Raw genomic sequence first — 21,575 nt, 5'->3', positions numbered from 1 at the left:
TGAAGGCCAGCTGGGGACGCTGTATGGCGTGAGTGACGGGATGCTGGTAGATGAAGGCCTGTGGGGGACGCCGAAGCGTATGATGGCGAGAGGCTGGTAGATGTAGGCCAGCTGCTGGTGACTGGGGCAATTAAAGGTGATGTGCTGGTAGATGAAGGCCAGCGGGGGACGCCGAAGCGTATGATGGCGAGAGGCTGGTAGATGTAGGCCAGCTGCTGGTGACTGGGGCAATAAAAGGTGAGGTTCTGGTAGATGAAGGCCAGCAGGGGCATGAGGGTCATTTATGGGGAGGGATGCGGGTAGATGAAGGCCAGCTGGGGTGATGCTATGATATGATATTTAGCAGGCGGAAAGGGCCAGCTGTGCACTACTAGTATGAAGAGAAAATGAAAAGAGGCGACTTCTTGCTACTGGAGACGAGATGCTAGAGTTAAGGTTAGCCTCACATGGTGACAGAGGATGTGGGTGAGATGAGGTCAATCTGGATGAAACTTGAAGATAAGTAAGTAAAGTTTATTTATAAAGCACTTTTCCCAGACATAATCACGGCGCTGTACAATGGAATTACACAAAAATACACAAAACCAACAGAAGAAACAACAAAATCGAGAGATAAAAGTCTGGGAAAATAAAAATGTTTGTAGTTGCTTTTAAAAGCCTCCACAGTCAGCAACTGAGCTGTAAAGGTAAACTGATCCACAACCTGAAGGCCATCGACTGAAAGGCCCTGTCCCCTTTAGTTTTAACCGTGTTCATGGAACAACCAAAAGATTCTGACTTGGGGAGCGGAGACCACGGGCAGCAGAATATTTAGTTAAAAGCTGACAAAGATAAGCAGGAGCCTGACCATGTAATGCTCTGTATGTCAGGACAAGAATTTATAAGGGGTAAAGGACAAAAAGGGGATGGCTCATATAACATTTTCTGGAAAAGAGCGTGGGCTTTGGATGAGGTTGACCGACCACCACCAGTAATTGCGCAGTGCTACTGACACTGAAGGAAGCACAGAGAAGAGTTATGAATAATTATATGGAGAGGATGCTGAGGATGAAATGACGAAGCCATTGGCGTGATGCTGAAGGGATACCCTGAAGACTGAAATCTAAAGGCTGGATGATGACATATATAGATTCTAGCTTCGAGTTTGCAAGGATGTGGGGGCTTGAAATGATAGACGGGCAAAAAGAATAAAAATTTGAACTCGAATGAGAATGAAAGACTAAGAAAATATACAGAATAAATTCCAATGCGGGACATGAGATTGAGATTTGAAGTGGGTGACTTTGTCCAATAGCGGGACTGGACTGGATGGAGGCTGAGAGGGATGGATTATCAGCAAGGATGTTAGAATGACCAGGGCTGAAAACGAGCAGAGATGCCAACATGATTGGTGCCGGTTGATGTCATGAGACAGATGGGTGGAGGTTCGGCTCTATAGTTGGGACACGACTGCTTATGAGGAAAGCGTCGACATGGGATCGCTGGCAGAAATGACCCTTCAGGGAACAGGTTATGGCAATGGAACGGATTAGTAAAACGCTAGGGACTTGAGCTGCTGAAATGAAGGTTGAAGCTGGAGGAGATACAAAGAGATTTTTTTTTTTAAGACTTGAACTTGTTGAAACGAGCCATGCAAGTGAACTTCATTGGACCTGGCAATGAAATTGGAGGTTCGGTTCCTCCGGATGGGCCGTGTGCTTCTGAACACTGCAAATGCTGATTGCAGCGTTGCTGTTGGGCCCACGAGAATGACTGCTAATGGCAATCGGCCCTGAGGTGAGAATGGAACGAACGCATTCGAGCGTGGAACCTGGGTGAGCTAGAGAGTAGGCTGCATCAACCTGGATGTGACAGGATGGCTTGGGAAATAATAGCATGCAGATTTCGGATAATCTTAGATGAGAGATGCGACTTAGACGACCACGGCTACAGAAGAGTTTAATGCGGGAGGTGTGGAGGGGGGGCATCAACTTATATTGGGGGGGCAAAATGAATCTATGAAGCTGAACATAAACATAAATATTTAGACAGGCTAATTGTTAACGAGCTTAGGTCCTGAATTGATATTTGCTAGTCAACACTAGCCAACGTGCCTGCTTCCAACATTACTCCACTCAGACGGTTAGTTTGGGGAAAAACTGTGCAAAGTTCTTTGCACAGTTTGCCGTGATTCCTGCAGCAGCTGCACAGTGGCGCAGTTGGTAGAGCTGTTGCCTTGCAGCAAGAAGGTTCTGGGTTCGATTCCCGGCCCCGGTCTTTCTGCATGGAGTTTGCATGTTCTCCCTGTGCGTGCGTGGGTTTTCTCCGGGTACTCCGGTTTCCTCCCACAGTCCAAAAACATGACTGTCAGGTTAATTGGCCTCTCCAAATTGCCCCTAGGTATGAGTGTGTGTGTGCATGGTTGTGTGTCCTGTGTGTCTCTGTGTTGCCCTGCGACAGACTGGCGACCTGTCCAGGGTGTACCCCGCCTCTCGCCCGAAACGTTGGCTGGAGATGGGCACCAGCACCCCTCCCGACCCCACTGAGGGAAAAAGGGTGCAAGAAAATGGATGGATGGATTCCTGCAGCTCCTGCGAGCTCAGTACAGCAGCAGCAGGACTCTGGTGCTGCTGCACAGGGAAAGTCCAGCACTAGTGACTCAGGGTTCGAGGCGATTGTAGGCGGCTCGGAAGACAACTAATAAGACAGTTTAACCGTGAAAATTGACAGAGGACACAATATGGGAAGTGGGGAAGCGACAAGAAACAGCGATCAGCCACGACGCGTTATGTATCGGGGAAAAATTCCTAAGTCGAAGCCAGAACTTATATTGAGGCAAACCACCTACTATTTAAGGTTGCTTTTGGCAAGTAGTGAATAGGACACGGAACAAAATTTGATGTAAGCGATAATTGGGTAATGGCCAAACAAGCAAGAATTTGGCTTGTTCAACGATTAGAGAAAGCACTTTTACTGACCCTACCGAGATGAGCCATGGAGGAAATATTGACCAGCTACACGATCCGTCAGCAGCCAGTTTACTGCACATGTCGCCTTGTAACGAGGCGAGAGTCACAATTAGGCTAATATAATTTAAGACTCGCAGATTGTACGGATAACCTCTCTTCAGCCGGCGCACGGCTTTTTTTTTTTTTTTTGCTGGCATGCGTTTAATTCGAATGGGTCATTAATGCACATCTCATTCACTAGCGTCGATTGGTAGTGAAGTTAACGAATATGGAAGCAGAGAGATAAATGCGGTAATCATGACGATCCGGCTGCTCTGCTCTCTGTAGCTCAGAGCGCAAACAACTGCTGTTTATGAATAGTCCCTCAGCGCAGATAGACGTGAATAAGCGCGGCTGCTAGACTTGAAAGGGACTGGGAAAAGGAGCAGGAAGTCCAGTGCAGGGCGTAACTGAGCTCAAGAAGTAGCTATGGAGAGCTTGATAATGGTAAATAACGGAGAATTACTACTGTGTGCGAGACGCTGTAAAAGAGCCCGGAGAGCTACCTGCGCTCGCCGTGGGAGGGGCGGGGGGAATGCTACTATTTATTCGTTTATTCGGTTAAAAAGCCCTGGAGCTATAGAAACATAGCCTGAGTGGCGCATGCGAATAGGGCCTGTGAGTTTGGGAAGGGGATTGACTAAAATGCCTGCACTTTATAGCATTGCGAAACATGAATGAGACATGTGAAGGTTACGTCTTACCCCGACAGCCCGAGGCGGGCGTAGCGTGAGAGATCCAAGGAGAGGCGCTGATGAGCGGGCTGACAGAAGTCATGTGGAAGGAGAGAAGCTGTTGATGTGGCTGATTCGGAGCGGGGAACCGGTGGGAAGGCGATGGTGAAATGGAGAGAAGATGGACGATGAGCTGGGAGGGAACGGTGACGTGGTCGGCTCGTGCCAGGGCCTGAGGTGAAGAGAGACGGCCTGGGGATGTTAATGATGGGATTAAGTGTCCGCTTGCCTAGATGGATCCTGGCGAAGGAGCAGGAAACGGTGAATCCCAGTCAGGCGAGAGAGCGGGTCCTTTTGAACTGGAGCCCAAACGATGATTGGCTGGAGCGAGGCTTGGACCGGGCTGATAGGTCCAGGTTGCAGAGAGGGAGGCGCTGATTGATGAGGCAGGTGCGACTAGAGTCTTCCACACTGATCTTTTGTCAAGACTCCATTTGTGAATTGAGGCAGTGGTGGAGAAAGTACTCAAAAAATTTACTTAAGTAAAAGTACAAATACACAGACAAAAATGTACTGAAGTAAAAGTAAAACTATCACATTAACATTTGTACTTAAGTAAAAGTAAAAAGTACTGGCTTTTAAAAATACTTAAGTATTAAAAGTAAAAGTACTTGCTGAATGGATTACCTAATCGCTAATATCATTAAGTTTACCAATCATATTTAATTTTAATACACTAGAAATGTGCCATTTTAATGAACAATGCCACAGATAAAGCATGTTTTTATTGTGTTTACTCTGTAACATAGTTTAGACTTAGATATATGATTCTATGCATCATAATTTCAGGGATGGAAACATCTTGTCTCCTGTCCCAACGTAGCATGAACTTCACTTTTTTGCCACTAGTGGCATTTATTTATAAAGAAATCCAACAGAAAGGGGATGGAAAGAAGGTGGGTGGGAGAGGACAGGCAACCAAGGAGCCAGTAGCAGAGTATGTAGTCAAGACCACCTACCCAAGACCAAGTCTAGACCAAGAACAGCACCCCGTGCTACATGACACAAAACAAATTTACTTTTACCTATCAAAATTGCTTCTCAAATTGATCTGAAAGATCCACATTCCCATAAAAAAAAACTAAATATTAAATTCTTAGAGCTGAAATAAATTTAATCAGTAAAGATCCGTTCAGAAGAATCGGATCGTTCCTGAATGTCATATCACTTTATTGCACTTTGGTACCAGCGTTGTCCCATATATGCGACACCTCAGTCAACAATAATTCAGCGCATGAGTGACTTTTTTTCATCGCAGATGCAACATGTGTCTCACTACAGCTAGCTTAGCTAGCATCACGTCCACAGATCTTACCTTTCTTTAAGCTTTCCTTCCAAGTGACGCTAAAAATTGGACGAAGTCCCACCGTCTGTGAAAGCGAAGCGCTGCTGATTTTACATGTCGCCATATCTTATGATTTATTATGCAGCGCTATTATATTACTGACGATCAGACACATCGCCTCCCGCTCAGAGGAAACCACTGCGCATGTCTTGGAGCTCCGTGTGCGGGTAAAGGGGGAGGCGAAGAGTAACAACAGACACTAAGTCACGTTATTGCTCGGATTTTACGGCGCCACCTTAAGTCCCTGAACTTCACATTTTAACGGACAAAAAGCTCAACGCGACTTGGATGTAACGAGTAACGCAACACTTGTAGAAACGTAGTGAAGTAGAAAGTACAGATACTGTAAAATGTAGTTGAGTAGAAGTAGAAAGTACTCATTATTAAATATACTTAAATGTGTAAGTCTATGAAAGATAAACTTAATAAGTTGTGTTAACTTTTTATTAATTTTGTTAAACCTCCAAGAGTTGGATAGCACTTAAAAAAACTGAAAGCAGAAAAGGACGTGAGTGGGAACTATTTCCCTGTGTGCTTAATTAACGGCATGTTTTTGTATCCTGTGTGGCACCGTGAGTGAGATGGAAGTGTGTTACATTGATCTGACTGATTGTAAAGATTGAGGAATCACACTAAATGCTTTAGAGCAGAATTCATTGTGATGTTTAATAAAATTTATCAGATCAGAAATTTTGTTCATGGATCTTGAGACAAGGATTTAAATGATCCTAAAGTAAAATAAGTAGTAATTTTAACTTGATATTGTGAGTAAAACTAATAGAGAAATGTGTGCTGTTTAACTAGGTGAGGGAAGTTTTAATTGGTTTAAATTGAAGCATTAAGTTAAAATCACAATTCAAGATTAATGAAGTATCAGAGCTAAAAAATAGACAACTTGTCTCTTGTTTAATCAACTTTATAAACTTTATTTTCTGAGTTAAAACCAATACAAATTTTTTGTTGACTTATATTGTATTTCCAAGTTAAACTACATTCAAATGTTTTAGAGTGTATCAATATTTTGACATTTCTATTATTTTTCTTTGCATTTGCTATGTTGTGACATTATTTTCTGGGATCATGTTCATGATTTCAGTTTGAGTACAGCTTTGATACGCAGTTTTCTAGAGAGAGTTACGGTGGCCACCGTAGAGAGTATGTCTTACATATTCTCACTTTGGAAAGTCCAGATGATGGATGCCACAGCATACCTCCTCAAATTTGGTTGAGCAGATACACTCAACCAAATTTGAGTGTATTATCAGAGGACGGCAAAGTCCTTGGCCTTTGCTGTCCTGTCACTCTTATGGTTCTGGTTGTTTTTCCAATTTTGGAATCCATTGCTCCAAAACCTGTTGATTTTTTTATCCTAAAGTTCCAAATTCTTATTGTAAAACTGTGTGACAGGTGTTTGTCCGTGTGAAAAGTCAGTGTGTATAGTAGAGCAATCAACTTAGTTTTAAAGGACAGTGTTGTTCCTTGTGAAAACAAAAGATTTTCTTCATGGTAATTGTGCCAAATGCAGAAAATTGTGTGCAATGTTTTGAAAAAATTGTATGTTAGAGCTGAAATTTCAGTGTAAAACAGGAATTGTCCTTGTGGTTTAGCAGAATTTGTTCAAGTACGCTACTTGCGTATAAACTGAATTATATGCAAAAACTATTGATGAGACTTCTAAACAGTTTAAATTTATGATGAGACAAAACTACCAGCAGGGGGCAATGTTGGAGAGTTAAAACAAGCTTTTTATAGTCCGAGACTTGCATTTTACTTAAATCAAAAATTTTAGAATTTTCTGCCTTTTTAAGCAGCACTTTTTTCTTCTAGGTTGTGTAGACATTTCGATCTGATTTACCAACATAGATTCCAAACTTCTTTGTAATTTTGCCTTTTTTTTCTGCTAGGTCCCAGCTCCGTTTCAACTCAGGCTGTCTGTCATCGTCACAGTGACAAATTGATGATGGAATCCAAATGGATAAGTGACATAAAGCAAACTGATCCTCATGATTTACTTTCCAGTAAGGTAACAGAAAGGGTAGAAAACACTACAGAGAAACCCAGAAAGGCAGAATACTCCCACAATCCAATGGACTCTCAGAACCAAGATGTTATTAAATCTGACTCTTATCAAACCGATTTAGGTTTAAGCTATAATTCAGCCAGTCCTTCTTGTTTCGACCCTTATGGGTTTAAACTCAGCCCAGAGACCTCTAGCCACTCTTTAGTAGACCCTGATGAAGCTGAGCTGAGCCCAGAACATGCAGAAAATATTCACTTTGATGGTCATCCCTCATCATCTTCACCTTATGAGCATAATTTTGATCCCTATGGGTTTGACATCTCTGCCTGTCAAATTGTGTGTGATTCTGACCCTTATGGCTTTAAACTAAGTCCTGATGAAGAGAACCAGGTGGTTTTAGACCTTTGTGGTAATGATGACCTGGAAGCAACCTATGAAAACAATGAAGAATTGGAGAACTTCAACTATGCCAACCAGGAAGTACTGAATGCTCAGACGTATGAAAACCGAGAGGTCCTTGAAGAGTGCGACTACAATTTTCAAAAAGTCATAAATTATAGAAGTACTGGAAACCAAGAAGTGTTAGAGCCATCTAGTTCATTCAGCAAGGAGCTTGTTAGTTATGAAAAAAGGGAACTCATGGATACCAGTTCTCATGAAAATCAGGAGGTGATGGAGACCTGTCCAAATATCAACAAGGACAATTTACCTGAACCTTGTAATTACGACAATCAAGAGGTGCTGGAAAGAGATAACCGTGGCAATCAGGGACTACAAGAATTTTCATATCCTGAAAACCAGGAGGTTTTGGATTTAGATTGTCATGAAAATCAAGAGCTTCTGACTTCTTATGACCCAGAAAATCAGGCAGTACTTGTCTCAGATTACCATCATAACAAGGAACCCCAGAATCTCACCATGACTGAAAATCAGGAATTGCTAGATTTACATAGCCATGACAACCAAGAGACACCCGACATGTACAGTCATGAAAAAGTAGCCAACGTAAAAGGAAATCAAGGCATTGTAGAAACAGAACTCAATCTCAGTTTCTCTAATAACAGCTCGGACAGTGATCTAGAATCAAACAACATTCAAAGATTGGAACTTGGCCGCACAGATGTCTCTTCTACCAACACCGCCAATATTGCTACAACTGAAACACTTAACAAGACCATCAGCAGAATGTCAACCAAACATGACTCAAGTATTTCTGATTCCCCAAACAGTCAGATTTTTTTTGGAGCTGATCTGGGATCAGTATTTGGTGCTGGAGGATACATTGGTTGTCCTGATGTAGCGGATGATTTAGAACCACTGAAAAGAAGCCAAGACAAACCACCACCAAAATCAGGTCCAGATCCAGTACGATCTCAAAGACCTGTAAGGCCTCCAAGACCATCTCTCAAGGTAAGTTTGAAATCTTGAAGATATTTAAGGCAACCAACTTTTTTTTACAGAAACTGTTCCCTGAGATAGATAATATTCAGTTGTTATCTTGAAATCGGGAGCTCATGCTATTGAGAAATGACTGCGTGCTGGAGGAGTGGTCTGGTGAAGATTGATCATATCTGGATCTGATTTTACACTGTCACTAACATTTGGCCATTACATATGTAATGCACCAGCTCCATCTTGAAGGAAGCTACACTATGAAGCTTTCTGTAGATTGCCTGTGCAGTAAATAAGCATTCACCACTGCAAAGAGAGAAGTGCAGAGCGTAATAACATCTTTGCCAGCAATAAAATGCCCTAAGCATGTTATTGTTTAAGACTCTTGCTCCGATTTTAATTGCTCAATATTTGGAAGTGTGGCCAACAGGGACTGAATAACTTAGTTCATTTCCTCCGCTGCCATTTCCAAACTACAACCACAGCCAGATTACAAGTCTAAAAACTCAACGTCGTCGTTCACAACTCCTCCTTCACATTTCAATATGGCTGCTCTCACATTAACAATAGTAAGTTGTGGTGGAAACATGCTTATTTTGCAAGACACATAAGTAAGAGTGTGTCCAAAATCAATGTTGCATGTAAAATCTGCAATTCTATGATGAGCAAATGAAAACAGATGTTTCTTTATGGAAAGTAAAGTGCAAAATGATGTTCAAAAAAGATATTGCGAACAATACCTTCTTGGGCATCACCATGTTGAAATGCTGACTTCTCCAATTATATTGACTGGATGGCTGTTACCCATGTACGTATGACAGCTCTGACCTTTGAGAAAACTGCAACACAGCATTAGCAATGAAAGAGTCATTCTCTCTAAGGACATTGAACTCCTAGTTGTTAGCATAGGTGCCATATTATCTACCACAGTAGTTGTACATGATATCACACGTATGGTGTATGTACTTCCCAAACCCCTGCTATACAATGCTGCAATAGTCTGCAATGTCCTCCATGCTTATCTGTTCTCCACACATCCCACATTCATTCAAATTTTTTATCCTTGCTCAACAATCATGAAAAAGTAATATTTAGAAATTAATTTATGTTTTATGATTTAGGGTTAATTTTAGCTAAATGACCATGCAGGTGTTTTCAGCCTAACCTTGGTGTGGGGAAGTTGGGTTAAACTGAGTTTGAAAAATGCTTATTCTAATGACAACCATTTTTTGTTTGTTTGTTTGTTCTGTTTTTTTCAGAACAAGAAGACCTCATCCCAGAGTATTGACTTGAAGTGATCTCTGCTATGTCTGCACTGTCTTCTGACAAAGGCAATAACATTCTGTTTTCCTGTAAAAGAAAAGAGAATGGAGATTAAATTAAAAATGGATTATCAAACAGAAAATATTAATGGAAAAAATGTAGCATTATATAGAAAGGAAAAATACATTATTATGGAGTTACATGTGTCTATGCCTGTAAATTACTTGTGATCCAGAAATCAGAGTTATTCAGGTGGAAAAGACGTGAAAGTACTGGACCAGTTGTCTGTGAATACATTATTTGTGGAAAATGAATACCATTCCAGAGAGACACCAGAGATGTGTATGTATATAGATGAATTAATTAACTCTGACATTGTGACTTGGAGAATAATTGTCAATAAGTAGTTTAGGCTAAAACAGCCATAGAATGTGGCCAGAGTATGGAGGGGCCTCCACTGATCAGTAACTCCATATTATGTAGATTTAAATGTGATCCTCATCCTGATTCACCCTCAGTCATTGCTTTGCATGAAAATGTATTCTATTATATCCTGAACATCACAGCTGTTAAAGCACAGCTCAATATCCCTAAACATGTTGCTCCAGAATTTAAGTGTTTTTTTATAGAAACATTTTTCTGCCATAATGCAAGAGCAGACATTTTCTGTCTGAAAGCAGGATTTCATGTTTTTTGTTCTCAAAATTTTAATACTTTTGCTTACATTTTTATTTTGATAGCAGGACTTAATGTCATTCTTCTCAAAACTTGTAGTGATTGTACTCAAAATGTCTCCTCCACACTTGGTCTCTGCTCAGACTCTGCTCGCTTACAAAATCTGTAACTGCCTTTTGGCACAGTTGCCTGGCAACCTCTCAGCCAATAGAACGAAAGTGTTGTACTGGGTGTGTTTGTTTCCTTCTAGTGGGTGTGCCTCATAGAGCGGGTTGGCCCGTTGCTGCGATACGTCACAGCGTCCGCCATATTGAATGTGGCCTGTCTTCCAGTAAGCTAATAAAAGTAAATGGGGAACTTCACAAAGTGCCATTCTACAAAGTATATTAAGTTAATACCTGTCATTGGCACATTCTCTCACACACACTAATTTATTTGGTAATCAAAGAAAGCAGTAAAGACAGCGTTTCTAACTTTTGATGTGGTTATTTAATTGTTTTGGGGGATTAGTTAATAAAGAGCACAATGCCTTCATTTAATAAATAGTTTTTATATTGACATTGATGAACAGACACACTTTTACACTGTTTTATTCGAGAATATATTTTAGAGGTGTGCCGATCGATCAGCCACCGATCATAATCGGCCGATTTTCGTGAAAAAGTATGATTGCCAATCACAATCATACTCTTGTTGTAGTGATTGTACTCACAGTCTCTTGTTGCCGATCACCAAAACCGATCACATTAATCTCACTTTGCGGCCTGCTTGTCCTCTTTCCTTCACACTGCGCTTACATTGGCAATGTAAATCCTAAGCAATGTGGTTTGGAACTTGAACGCTCAGAGGGAACCGGGGAATTTACCTCGGGGGTGAAGCACGTCAAAATGCATCAACACGACGAATCTAATGTGACATTTAAAAAACAAGCACTTGACGGAGTTCGGCTACATCGAGACTCAATGCAGGAAAAAAGGACTTCCGGAGTCTTCCGGACCAACACTCATCCGGATTAAAATCACGGTCAGAAAGCTAAACAAATAACCTGAAAAATAATTTAAGTCTTCAAGCTGGCGGTGCAAGATGCTGGTTGTTTTCTTTGTTGAACCGCCGCTACGCGCTGCTGGTGGTTATATTTGACAGACGTAGCGCCGTTTCTGCGTCACCTGCAGTGAACAGCGAACCTCTGCTTAAAGCTGCAGCATGCAACTTAAAAAAAAACGATTTTAGATATGTATTAAAACTTTTGCTGTCCTAACATAGGACAGATAATCTGTGAAAAAAGAATCGATCTCCTCTGCCTCCTCCTGTGTTCTGCAGAATGACTCCGCTCAGTCAGAACCAGCCATGCTTTCAGGCTGATGGTTTATTTTGATGCAACCTGTGTTTGAATTTGAATGAATGTTTCCTTTTTTACTTGACATTATTTGACATAGGCAGATGTATTTGACACATGTATAATTTATGGTACTGAGAGTCTTACTGTTAAATATTATTTTACTGATTGGAGGTTTTTCAGTTGTCCTTTTGACTGAATAGCTGCTATATTTTGCCTGCAAGTATTTTGCATGTTTCATGCCTAAATTAGGTAAATTTATTGGCAGATAATTTTTTTTTATTTTGTCAGATCATATAGTAGCATAAAGGAAAAACTTAACAGTCAATCCAGCTGATTGGCAGAGATCTGCCTCATTATTGATCGGAATCGGCAGCAGAAGACCTGATCGGAGCATCCCTAATATGATTACATAATTTAATGTACATTTTACATTTCAAGATATGAAGAAAAACATGTCATTTCCTTCTATTTTTTATTTTTTTGTAAAGACAATAAACTTTGATGAATCCAGTTTGTATTGTAAAACATTAGCTACATATTTTTCTTACTTTTTTTCCCAGAAAAAAAATACAGTATGATATGTCAACTCTGCTATGGACAGCATAGACAGAGTGAAAAGAAATCTAGCAGAGTAATTTTTTTATTTATTTTATTACATAAGCTGTCTAATACTTCAGATTGAGATATTTCTATTAAAAAATATGTAAAGTGAAAGAATAAAAGAACAAAATACAAATGTATTTATTCATATAATACTGGGAAAACTGCCCACAGGCAGGGCTTCAGTCTGCAGGTCACACTGGGAGAACTCAATGACTTCTGAGATGACCTGGTTCACAGGCTAAAGCCAAGAATAAGAGAAATTATCCTAAAGTGTAATAGAAAATACATACGATATATGTTTCGTATATGTTTCCTTCACATTCATAAAAAGCCATTTTCAGCATGTTGGGCTCTGACTCGTAGCATCTTTATAGCTAAATACCGACATGGAGAAGCTGAGCTGGAAACAGACTGAAGACCAGCAGCTCCAGCTCTGATCCTGACTGACCTTTACTCACTAAATCCTCTGGTTTTTAATTAACTTCTCCTCTAACAGCGGTTTCTCATCAGCTCTCTCTTATTACAAAACAGTATGAAAATATTAGCAACGCTAAGAAAATAACAATCATTACTTCAGGCCAATTTAGCTAAATAGGAAATATTTCTTGGTTGTTTAGAAGCAAGTTTCTGGCTAAAAATTCAAGTAATTCTGCTCGTAAAAAATATGTTTTTATTTTATTTCATTCTTATGTGTGAAAGGTAATGCCAATGAATCCAGTTTGTATTGTAAAACAGTTGAAACAAGTCCACACAGCACATGACTTACAATCAATAGTAGCCACACAGGCTAGAAGGAAACAAACGCAACCAGTACAACACTTTCATTCTATTGGCTGAGAGGTTGCCAGGCCACTTTGCCAAAAGGCAGTTACAGGTTTCATAAGTGAGCAGAGAGTCAGAGTAGAGACTAAGTGTGGAGGAGAAGTTTTGAGTACAAGCGTTACAAGTTTTGAGAAGAATGACATGAAGTCCTGCTATCAAAATATACATGTAAGCAAAATCTTACCACTGGAAGGCACTTACCAATCATTTAAATTTGATTCTGAGATCATCACTTAATCCTTAAATGTGACAAAAGTAATGCACTTCTTTCTGATTTTGCTGAACACTGTGAATTCCAGGTCTTAAATTTTATTCACTATTCTAAATTATTCAAAAGGATCATTACATCAATGATCCTTAACAAACATAACTTGAACAAAATTTCCTTAATTTCTTCACATGTAGAACTGTATAAACAGCTTCAACATGCTGCTGGTACATACAGCGCGCACCTATGTGACCTCTCATAAACTGTTCAGATTCAAATAAAGGATGGGAGAGGCTTAACCCATTTATTTGGACTGAGAACAAATACTGGAGGTTTGACTGTGCAGTGTCATAAAAATCTGTTTTTGTAACAGGACAAAAAAAAATACTGACATGTCTGGCATGATATCTGAGTTGGATTAAACTGAAACACATTGTTATTTTGGCTCCTTAATATACTCCTTACATTATTATAGGGCTGGGCGATACGGCTTAAAAATAAATCAATTTTTTTAAATACAATTTCTGATTTTAATACATTTTTTCTGTCTTTCTTTTCTTTAAAAATAAATTGCAAACGACAGCACATATTTTTGAAAACTTGCTTTCATTTCAGTCATCCTTTCTGGGAGTTGACCTACAAAGTCCAAATAAATACAAATTGTGAAACAGTGAAAGCAGTTGGTGGGGGAAAAAAAATCCCAAATTATATATGGAAGCGCCCAACGATTTTAAAGATTGGCTAAATCCACAGCTCAGACCTGTCAAATGGTGTAAATAGCAAATAATATTTTACTTCTTCCACACAGTAATAAAATACAGATAGGATTTTATTTGCTCAACCAAATGGAATCTCACACAAAACAACATTAAGAGCTTGTTGCCATTATATACCCATCCAGCTTGAGCAAAATCTATCAGCAACCTACATACATGTTGACCAGAATTCTCCTTTCAACAGAATAATGTGCTATACACATCAGAAGTTTTTAAGTACAGTGAAATAAATACCACCGAATATTTGGAGCCAATTTTTCTCCAGACTCTCCAGATTTCATCCAATTAATCATCAGTCAATCTTGGCCAAATAAAGCCCACCTTTCAGCCACAAACTCATGGGTTTCAAAAAAGCTGCTGAGATCTTTAGTTCTGTTGTGTAGTTCATACCTTGGTGGTTCAGGCCTATTTCCTTGGTAACATAGTCACTGCTGCTGTAGGTGTGCTGGCACATTTCTCGTGAATATCTTGTTCCATCTCACCCCAAAGATGATCTGTAGGACTGATATCTGGTGACTGTGGAGGCCGTTGGGGCGTGGTGAACCGTTTCAATTTTGGCAGTGGTAAAATACTATTTGCTGGATGAATCCATGCTTTCAACTTGTTTTCACCAGATTTTGGCCCTGACATCAGAATGCCACACCTTAAATCAAGACTTATAGTTCTGACAATAACAGACACTTTCTCCTGTATGAATTGTAGGTGCAGTTTCTTGTTCTTTGCTGGAAAATAGCTTTTTCTTTTCTGCTTTTCTGCTGCTGTCTCTCATTCACCTCTAGGTCCTCCATCTTTGCATTAAATCATAATATTTTTGCATACTTTGGAACAATAATGTGTTCTATTTCTACCATTCTGAACCAGTCTGTCCTTCTCTGACTTGTGAAATGAGCAAGGCATGTCAGTCAACACAACTGTTGCTCACTGGATATTTGGTCTTTTTCAGAGAGTTCTCTGGAAATGTGAGAGTTCTTACAGTACATCCACAGTTTCTGAAACACTTTAGTCTACCACATGCTTGAACAGTTGACGTGCAGTTATGTGGTTGCGGACTTTTCACACACAACTTTAATGCACCTGAGTGCATTAATCACCTGAGTGACACCCCTTTCCCTTCAGGATCTATTACTCCCCTAAAAACGGGGTTACTACTGCCTCCCTGAGTCCTAATTTTGGCTTTATGAAATGTTCACAGTGAGAGCCCCACAACTTTCTGCAACCAACCTTCTCCATGGGCAACGATGCCATTTCCCCCCCAAGAATCTCATTATTATAGTAGTTATTTAGTGAAGAACCATACAAAGGTACAGAATTCCTTTCTGTGTCACATAAACTTTCCTCAAAAGTATTCATATCTCCTACGGATACAAAAACCTGAAAGTGGAAGTGAAATATTTGAAGAGAAATACCAACACTCCTCAAACTGTTGATGTGCGGCCATATGGTTGTGGGGTGTTAGTTTTTGCACACCCTTAGAGATCCAGAAAATACAGCAAGCTGAGCTCCTATGGCAGTCCTCCTGCTGCAGTATGTGTTGTGATGGAATGGCACATGCATGGTTTACAACTGTAAAGTAGATCCAGAGATCACAACAGAGGAACAATTATTACAAGTTCACAAGTTCGGAGCAGGAAATAATGACTAACAAGCTGAAAATTTTCATTTTACTTTTTCAGATCAGAACGGAGGGGAGTTCAATGTTTCAGTCGAATAGATGTGGAAAATGAACAATGAGGAGGAAATTGAGTAGTTGAAATGAAAGGATAACATTGGTATCTTATTACTTTTCCCTCTTAAACAACCATCACACTAATCACACAATAATTTCACATGCACAGAGGGGTGAAAAGTTCACCAGGGATATTGTGACAAGAAGAGGTGGGTGGCATGAGGCTGAGAACAAAATGATGTGATTTTCATTGGCAACTGTGGTGATGTGAGCTGATGCTGGGTCGGTTTGAGCTTCAGCAACTTGTTTCATTGAGTTGCCAGTATGTGATGGGCTGATTGGATATTCCTTCCAACAAGCTATTGAACAAATGTACATAATAAAGTGGTTGTGTGGCTGATTGGTATATTTTACCCATAGCTCCATAACAATGGGCATCAACTATCTCCTTTAAAAGAATAGAGTGAAAGTGCTGCGATTTGCTTTAGTCCTTAAAATCCGCCTCACATTTCTTGTGTGGAACTCTGTCTGACATGTAGGTAATTCTGAGTAGGGTCTTATTTAATCATTCATTCACTTATTTATTTACTGAGAAATGGCAAACATTTCCAACATATCAGTTATAAAGGCAGATTTTAGCGATAGGGAAAATCCTGGCTGGCATAAAATGGTAGAAACAGAAGTGATTAAAATATGTTTGTTCAAATGGAAATCTGTGTGGGTTGGTGTGTAAAATAACCTCGTTATTCCTCATTATTCCTTGGTATATGTTTTACAGAAGCCTGTTTTATATGACAACTATGTATCACCTGTGATATTATGTCTTCACACTGCTCTCAGGAGGAACTTGAGCAAAAATACTGTCAGACACTACATGTCAAGATGTGCAGTTTGTAGTAGTGAGGATGGACACGGCAGGACCCAGGAATGGTGGAAAATGATGGTTTTCAATGACGAATCAATACACAAAAATCCAGGCAGCACAGGGGAGCAGCGGTAATAGCTTTCTGGTAGCAACTGGAACAAACATTTGACAACTGATGTAAGACTTCTGACATTAGAGGATAGACACAAACCTGACAGGGAACAAGAGACACAGGTGGGTATGAATACACTGGGAAGGTAATCAGGGGAAACAAGGGACAGCTGGGAACAATCCAGAGGCAGACTGGACAACAGGGAACTAAATAAACAGAAAACCAAATCCTCACACTTCAGACCATTCGTTGGCCTATCTCATGGCTACATGAAAACACTGTGAAATGATTGGTAGCAAATATTAAATCTGTTTTTACAGGACAAAGTGCAGCTTCACACACAACAACCAAACCTTGAAAGAGTTCAACTGTAAACAGTGAGATATTCTCTGCTGGATGCTAAGTGATCTAACCTTTAGTTTGGCTGTTAGTCATCACGTGTGTGGAAAACAAAAAAGTGTCATTCTGAAACATTATTGCTTCTTGTTCAGTGTGTGAAAATCTTCCATTGTACTCAGCAGATGAACATAGTTGAACAAGCCAAACAGGTGACTCCTCTTTTATTGTGCTTGACATATTTTTAAGCCAAACATATTTACTCTGTTACGTACAGTATATATGCATTATGTACATGATGTTGGCCAAACCAATACCAGTTTAGAACATCTATGTGTTGCAGAGTAAACATACAATATCTCATTCAAGCACACTGAAGCTACTACATGAATCTCAAACTATATTATTTCACAGAATTGGTCATACTATAAAATACAGCTTTAACTTCAGTTTTTAAGCAAATTTTACATATATAAGCAATATATATATAAGCATGTTTGTTTGTTGGTGTGAAAAACGTAAGAGCTTCTTAGAAAGAACAGAAGAATGCTGATGCACTGCCTGATGTAGCCACTGGGGTCCAGAATAGGAACTAAATTAAAGCTTCTACCAATGATACTCACAATTACATCAACTCTACTGTAGGAGCTGCAATGAGATGGAAGCTTCTTTATCAGGCTATGAAAGATTTTATACTTTATCTTCCTTTAATGAACTATTTCTTGTTAATGTGTTCATGAATTTGCAGATCATGTTTTGCATAACTCAGTTTTATTGTGAAAGTAACTGATGCAGTTGGAATCCTGACAATATATCTGGATTAAACTGCTCCAGGTTACATCATCTGACAGGGAATTCCAATAAATAAACAGAACAAATAGTTTTGTTATGAAATTCAAATCTTCTATCTATGCATGGTTTTTGTTACATTTTAGGAAATGTCTTAAACCATCTTTTTTTATTATGTATGCTATAGATTGCAAATGCAATTTTAACCAGAAAATGTTACCCATGCAGATGAGTTGTTGACACTTTATCTGTGCCTCCTCATTTAGTGCTGTCTCTGTTTATTTATTGATCTTTTTGTTTGTTAAAAGCCATGTTGTCACGTGACAGTCAGCAAAATTGTGTTTGAACCTGTTGGAGGAACAGTTTCCTGCTATAATAATGTGTTTATTGTCTGTCAGATAGAAAAAACTGTTCCTGTGTAAATGGTACATTTTGTGAAGTATTCCAGGAATAAAACTGTCAGTCCAACAGCTGGTCTGATTATTTCTTTAGAGAGCCTGTTGAATTGTACACGAGTCATCATCTTAATATAAGGAGCATCAAGTGACAGACGAGGTCATGGAGAAACATTAAACCTTAAAGATATTTTGCATATTTGAAAGTGAAATAGAATGCATGGTCTGTCTTTATAAGACCTTGGAGTCGTAACACACAATGACTGATAAATCAATCTGATTCAAGGTTGACTAGTTGTCCACTTACTTTGTCAAGATTATGAATTCCAGGTCCTGCCCTGGTTACAGCTGCACTGGTTACCATAACAACCATTTATCTGCCCAGTTTTTCCATTACTAGCATGTCCAGTATTATCAGTGAAACCATCAGTTTGACAGCCATATTTGATCCTCATTTTATTTATGGTGTTAACACTGAATTCATCACTATTAATGCATGAATTCAATTTGGTTAATATTTTCGAACCAATTCATGTCAAATATTTTCTTAAAGAACTTGATCCATCTTCCTTGTTGTTTATAACAGCTGAAGTCTTGTGATATTCAAGTCAAGTTTATTTGTATAGCACATTTTAGCAATAAGAATTTCAATGTGATTTACACAATAAAAACATAACACAATGAACAAACACAAAATATTACTATTATTATTTGCATTCAGATCCTCTGTTGTAAGAGGAGGGGGCCTGGGGTTTTTGAGGATGGAGGCTGGGTGGAGGCGCTCATGCTGCCCCCACAAGATGCCACCCTGGGCGGTTGTTGCTCATGTTGCCCAGATCAGAAACCACCGCTATTGTTAAAAAAGTCTTGCCATAGGTTATTACTTAGTATTTCGTTTTTTAAATGTATTCTTTGTGCATTTGTATTTCATTCTGCTAGATCAGTATGTTCTCCAGCTGATTTGTTGTTTGAGTCTCTGTTCATCTCAGGTTGATTATGCATCTTTCCTCAGTCTGCCTGTTTGCTTTCTCTCCCAGCTAGTAATAAACCAGCTGCCTCGTCAGCATTCATAAAGATTGTCAGTGACTCTATATGAAATAGTGTCATTTCAGTCTGTCCAATGCAAAGGAAGGATGAAATTGTTTTTAGTTGTTTTTATTGGAACATAATGTATAAAAAACATAACAGAATTTATAAACTATTGAAGTAAAAAATATCAGGGCATTCCACATAAATAAGATCAACTTTTTTCTGTATAATGTTGGTACACTAAAAAAAAACTACTTTCAAGGACTTTTATCTGATTTATCATTGTTGCTTTACAAAAAACCGACCTAAATGCTATTCAGCCCCGGGGTTGGAGACCCACTGCTGATGACACCAGACAGAACAGACCAGGAGAGAAACACTGCAGACCCTGATATGGTAACATTTTGCTATGATTAAGTTTCCTATTGTGCTTTTTGGTAGTACCAACTATATTGGTTTGATTATTTGCTTATTTAATGTATAATGATATCAGCCAAAATAATATAAATTATCATTAAAAGAACAAATCATACATTGCATTAACAGTAAATACATAAATATTTCCTACTTTAAAAGGTTTGGTAAGGCTTTCTGTATGTTTTATTTTGAAATGTTGATATTTTATGAATTCATTGTACAGTTGTCATTTAAAGTATTATTAATGTTGGACACAGACCTGCAGCCCAGGGGTGGATCTATACGGAGGCCAACGGCGTACCAAAGAAGTTCTACTAGATAAATGTCTTATGTTAATACTCAGTGGTGGATTTTTTTTTAACCTTCACAATTTTACTTTAACAATGAATTAAAAATTATAGTGCTGCACTTTTATCTGCTGTATAAGACCAGACTTTCCATCTGATAGATCAGGATCGGCAACTTGGATCTCTGGAGACACAAGTGGCTCTTTGGCTCACTTATTAGATCAAGTGATGAAATATTGCTCTGTTTTTGTTTGTTTGTTTGTTTGTTTCATTCTTTTTTAAGTGTTTCCATGAAAAAACACTGACTATCCTGGCCCTTGTGGTGAATTTGGTCTAGAACCAGCCTCCATACCCAACTCCTTATTTATATAAATATTTTCGTAATACTCTGTAAAATATCAGAATGTTCACATAACTTTTATACTTTTAGTTATCTGAGGACACATTTTGAATATTAAATCAGGTGCTATGATCAGTTACTCAGTACTTGAGTACTTTACCAAATACTTTTTAAGTAAGTGGTAGTATACTACTCTGATTGGAGCACAGTTTTGGTGTACTCTAACCAACCTCTATGCATGAATGATTGCTCTATGGATCACTTTTTAAAGACAAAAAATGCCATAAAATATCTATCACTGCAGCAGACATCCCACCCCCTGAGAGCAGAGCGATGCGCCGTGGAGCGCCCCTTATTTTCATTTCTGAAAGGTGGGAACCCTAACTATACAGCACTGCTGAAGTACGTAACATTACCTTGACTGTAATACTGGCAGCTTTCTGTTAATGGAAATGCAATGTTCTGACTGCGAATTGAATGTTCAGTCATTTGTTTTAACTTTATTATTGATAAACAATAAAGCAGGAGGATCAATCTGGAGTTTGTGACTGAAAACCTTATTTTCTTCATCATTCATCCTCCTATCAGAAAGCATGAAATGTGTTCAGATAAATGTAAAAAAAAGGACAGACAGAAAATACTGTGCGCCTTAGATAGGAACTGATGACTGGGCTGTTGGGATGTTTTTCTGCCTTTTGTGATTTCTTCTGCAGCAGAGGACAGTTGCTGTGATGAAGACAATGATGACTGTGACTAGCATGAAGATGATGCCAACCCAAGCTCCAAGGCTTAAATCTACAGGAACAGAAAGAGTCTCAGTTAGAAAATACTTCCTGCAGGAAACCTGTTTGTGGGGAAACTCCAGGTTTTCTGATCCGCAGAGCGGCTGGATTCCAGGCTGTGTGAAGAAACCTGCTCACTTTGAGAACACTCGTGTTTCTCTGGTCCCTTCCTGACACGAGTTATTCATTTATAAAATAGTATTGATACTGAAGCAGTCATGTTATAGGAGAATTTTCTCACCTAAATCAAATGTTCTACAACTCACTGGTACATATTTTGCAACATGGCCTAATACACTGGAGCCCAGCTTCAGATATACTTGTTACAGAAGGACATTTTTAGAGCAGATTAATGACTGTTCTACCTGCAGACGCCCAAGATGGAAAGGCTCA

General features: G+C 39.2%; 2 protein-coding genes across 6 annotated transcripts in view; one reads left to right on the top strand and one right to left on the bottom strand.

The window, feature by feature from the left end:
* The window catches only part of LOC103479233 (uncharacterized), a 33,726-nt gene extending 21,715 nt beyond the window's left edge, over positions 1-12,011 (top strand). For all 3 annotated transcript variants that reach the window (XM_008433547.3, XM_008433546.3, XM_017310184.2), the window contains exons 9-10: positions 6,971-8,496; positions 9,738-12,011. In XM_008433547.3, coding sequence (XP_008431769.2) covers positions 6,971-8,496; positions 9,738-9,776 — 1,565 coding nt within the window. In that variant the 3' untranslated portion in view covers positions 9,777-12,011. The remainder of the gene's footprint in view (positions 1-6,970; positions 8,497-9,737) is intronic.
* Positions 1-21,575, bottom strand: part of LOC103479234 (tissue factor-like) — a 48,127-nt gene that overhangs the window by 8,711 nt on the left and 17,841 nt on the right. For 2 of the 3 annotated variants that reach the window (XM_081598398.1, XM_008433548.3), the window contains one exon: positions 17,351-21,195. The exons of the other annotated variant lie outside the window; for it this stretch is intronic. In XM_081598398.1, coding sequence (XP_081454524.1) covers positions 21,050-21,195 — 146 coding nt within the window. In that variant the 3' untranslated portion in view covers positions 17,351-21,049. Of the gene's footprint in view, positions 1-17,350; positions 21,196-21,575 lie in introns of those variants that run through there. 3 annotated transcript variants of the gene reach the window in all.

This window comes from Poecilia reticulata, chromosome 17, assembly GCF_904066995.2.
Source record: "Poecilia reticulata chromosome 17, P_reticulata-male-v2, whole genome shotgun sequence".
Classification (NCBI taxonomy): Eukaryota; Metazoa; Chordata; class Actinopteri; order Cyprinodontiformes; family Poeciliidae; genus Poecilia; species Poecilia reticulata.
Note: the sequence above shows the minus strand (reverse complement) of the source record. Positions and strands in the feature narration are given on the sequence as shown.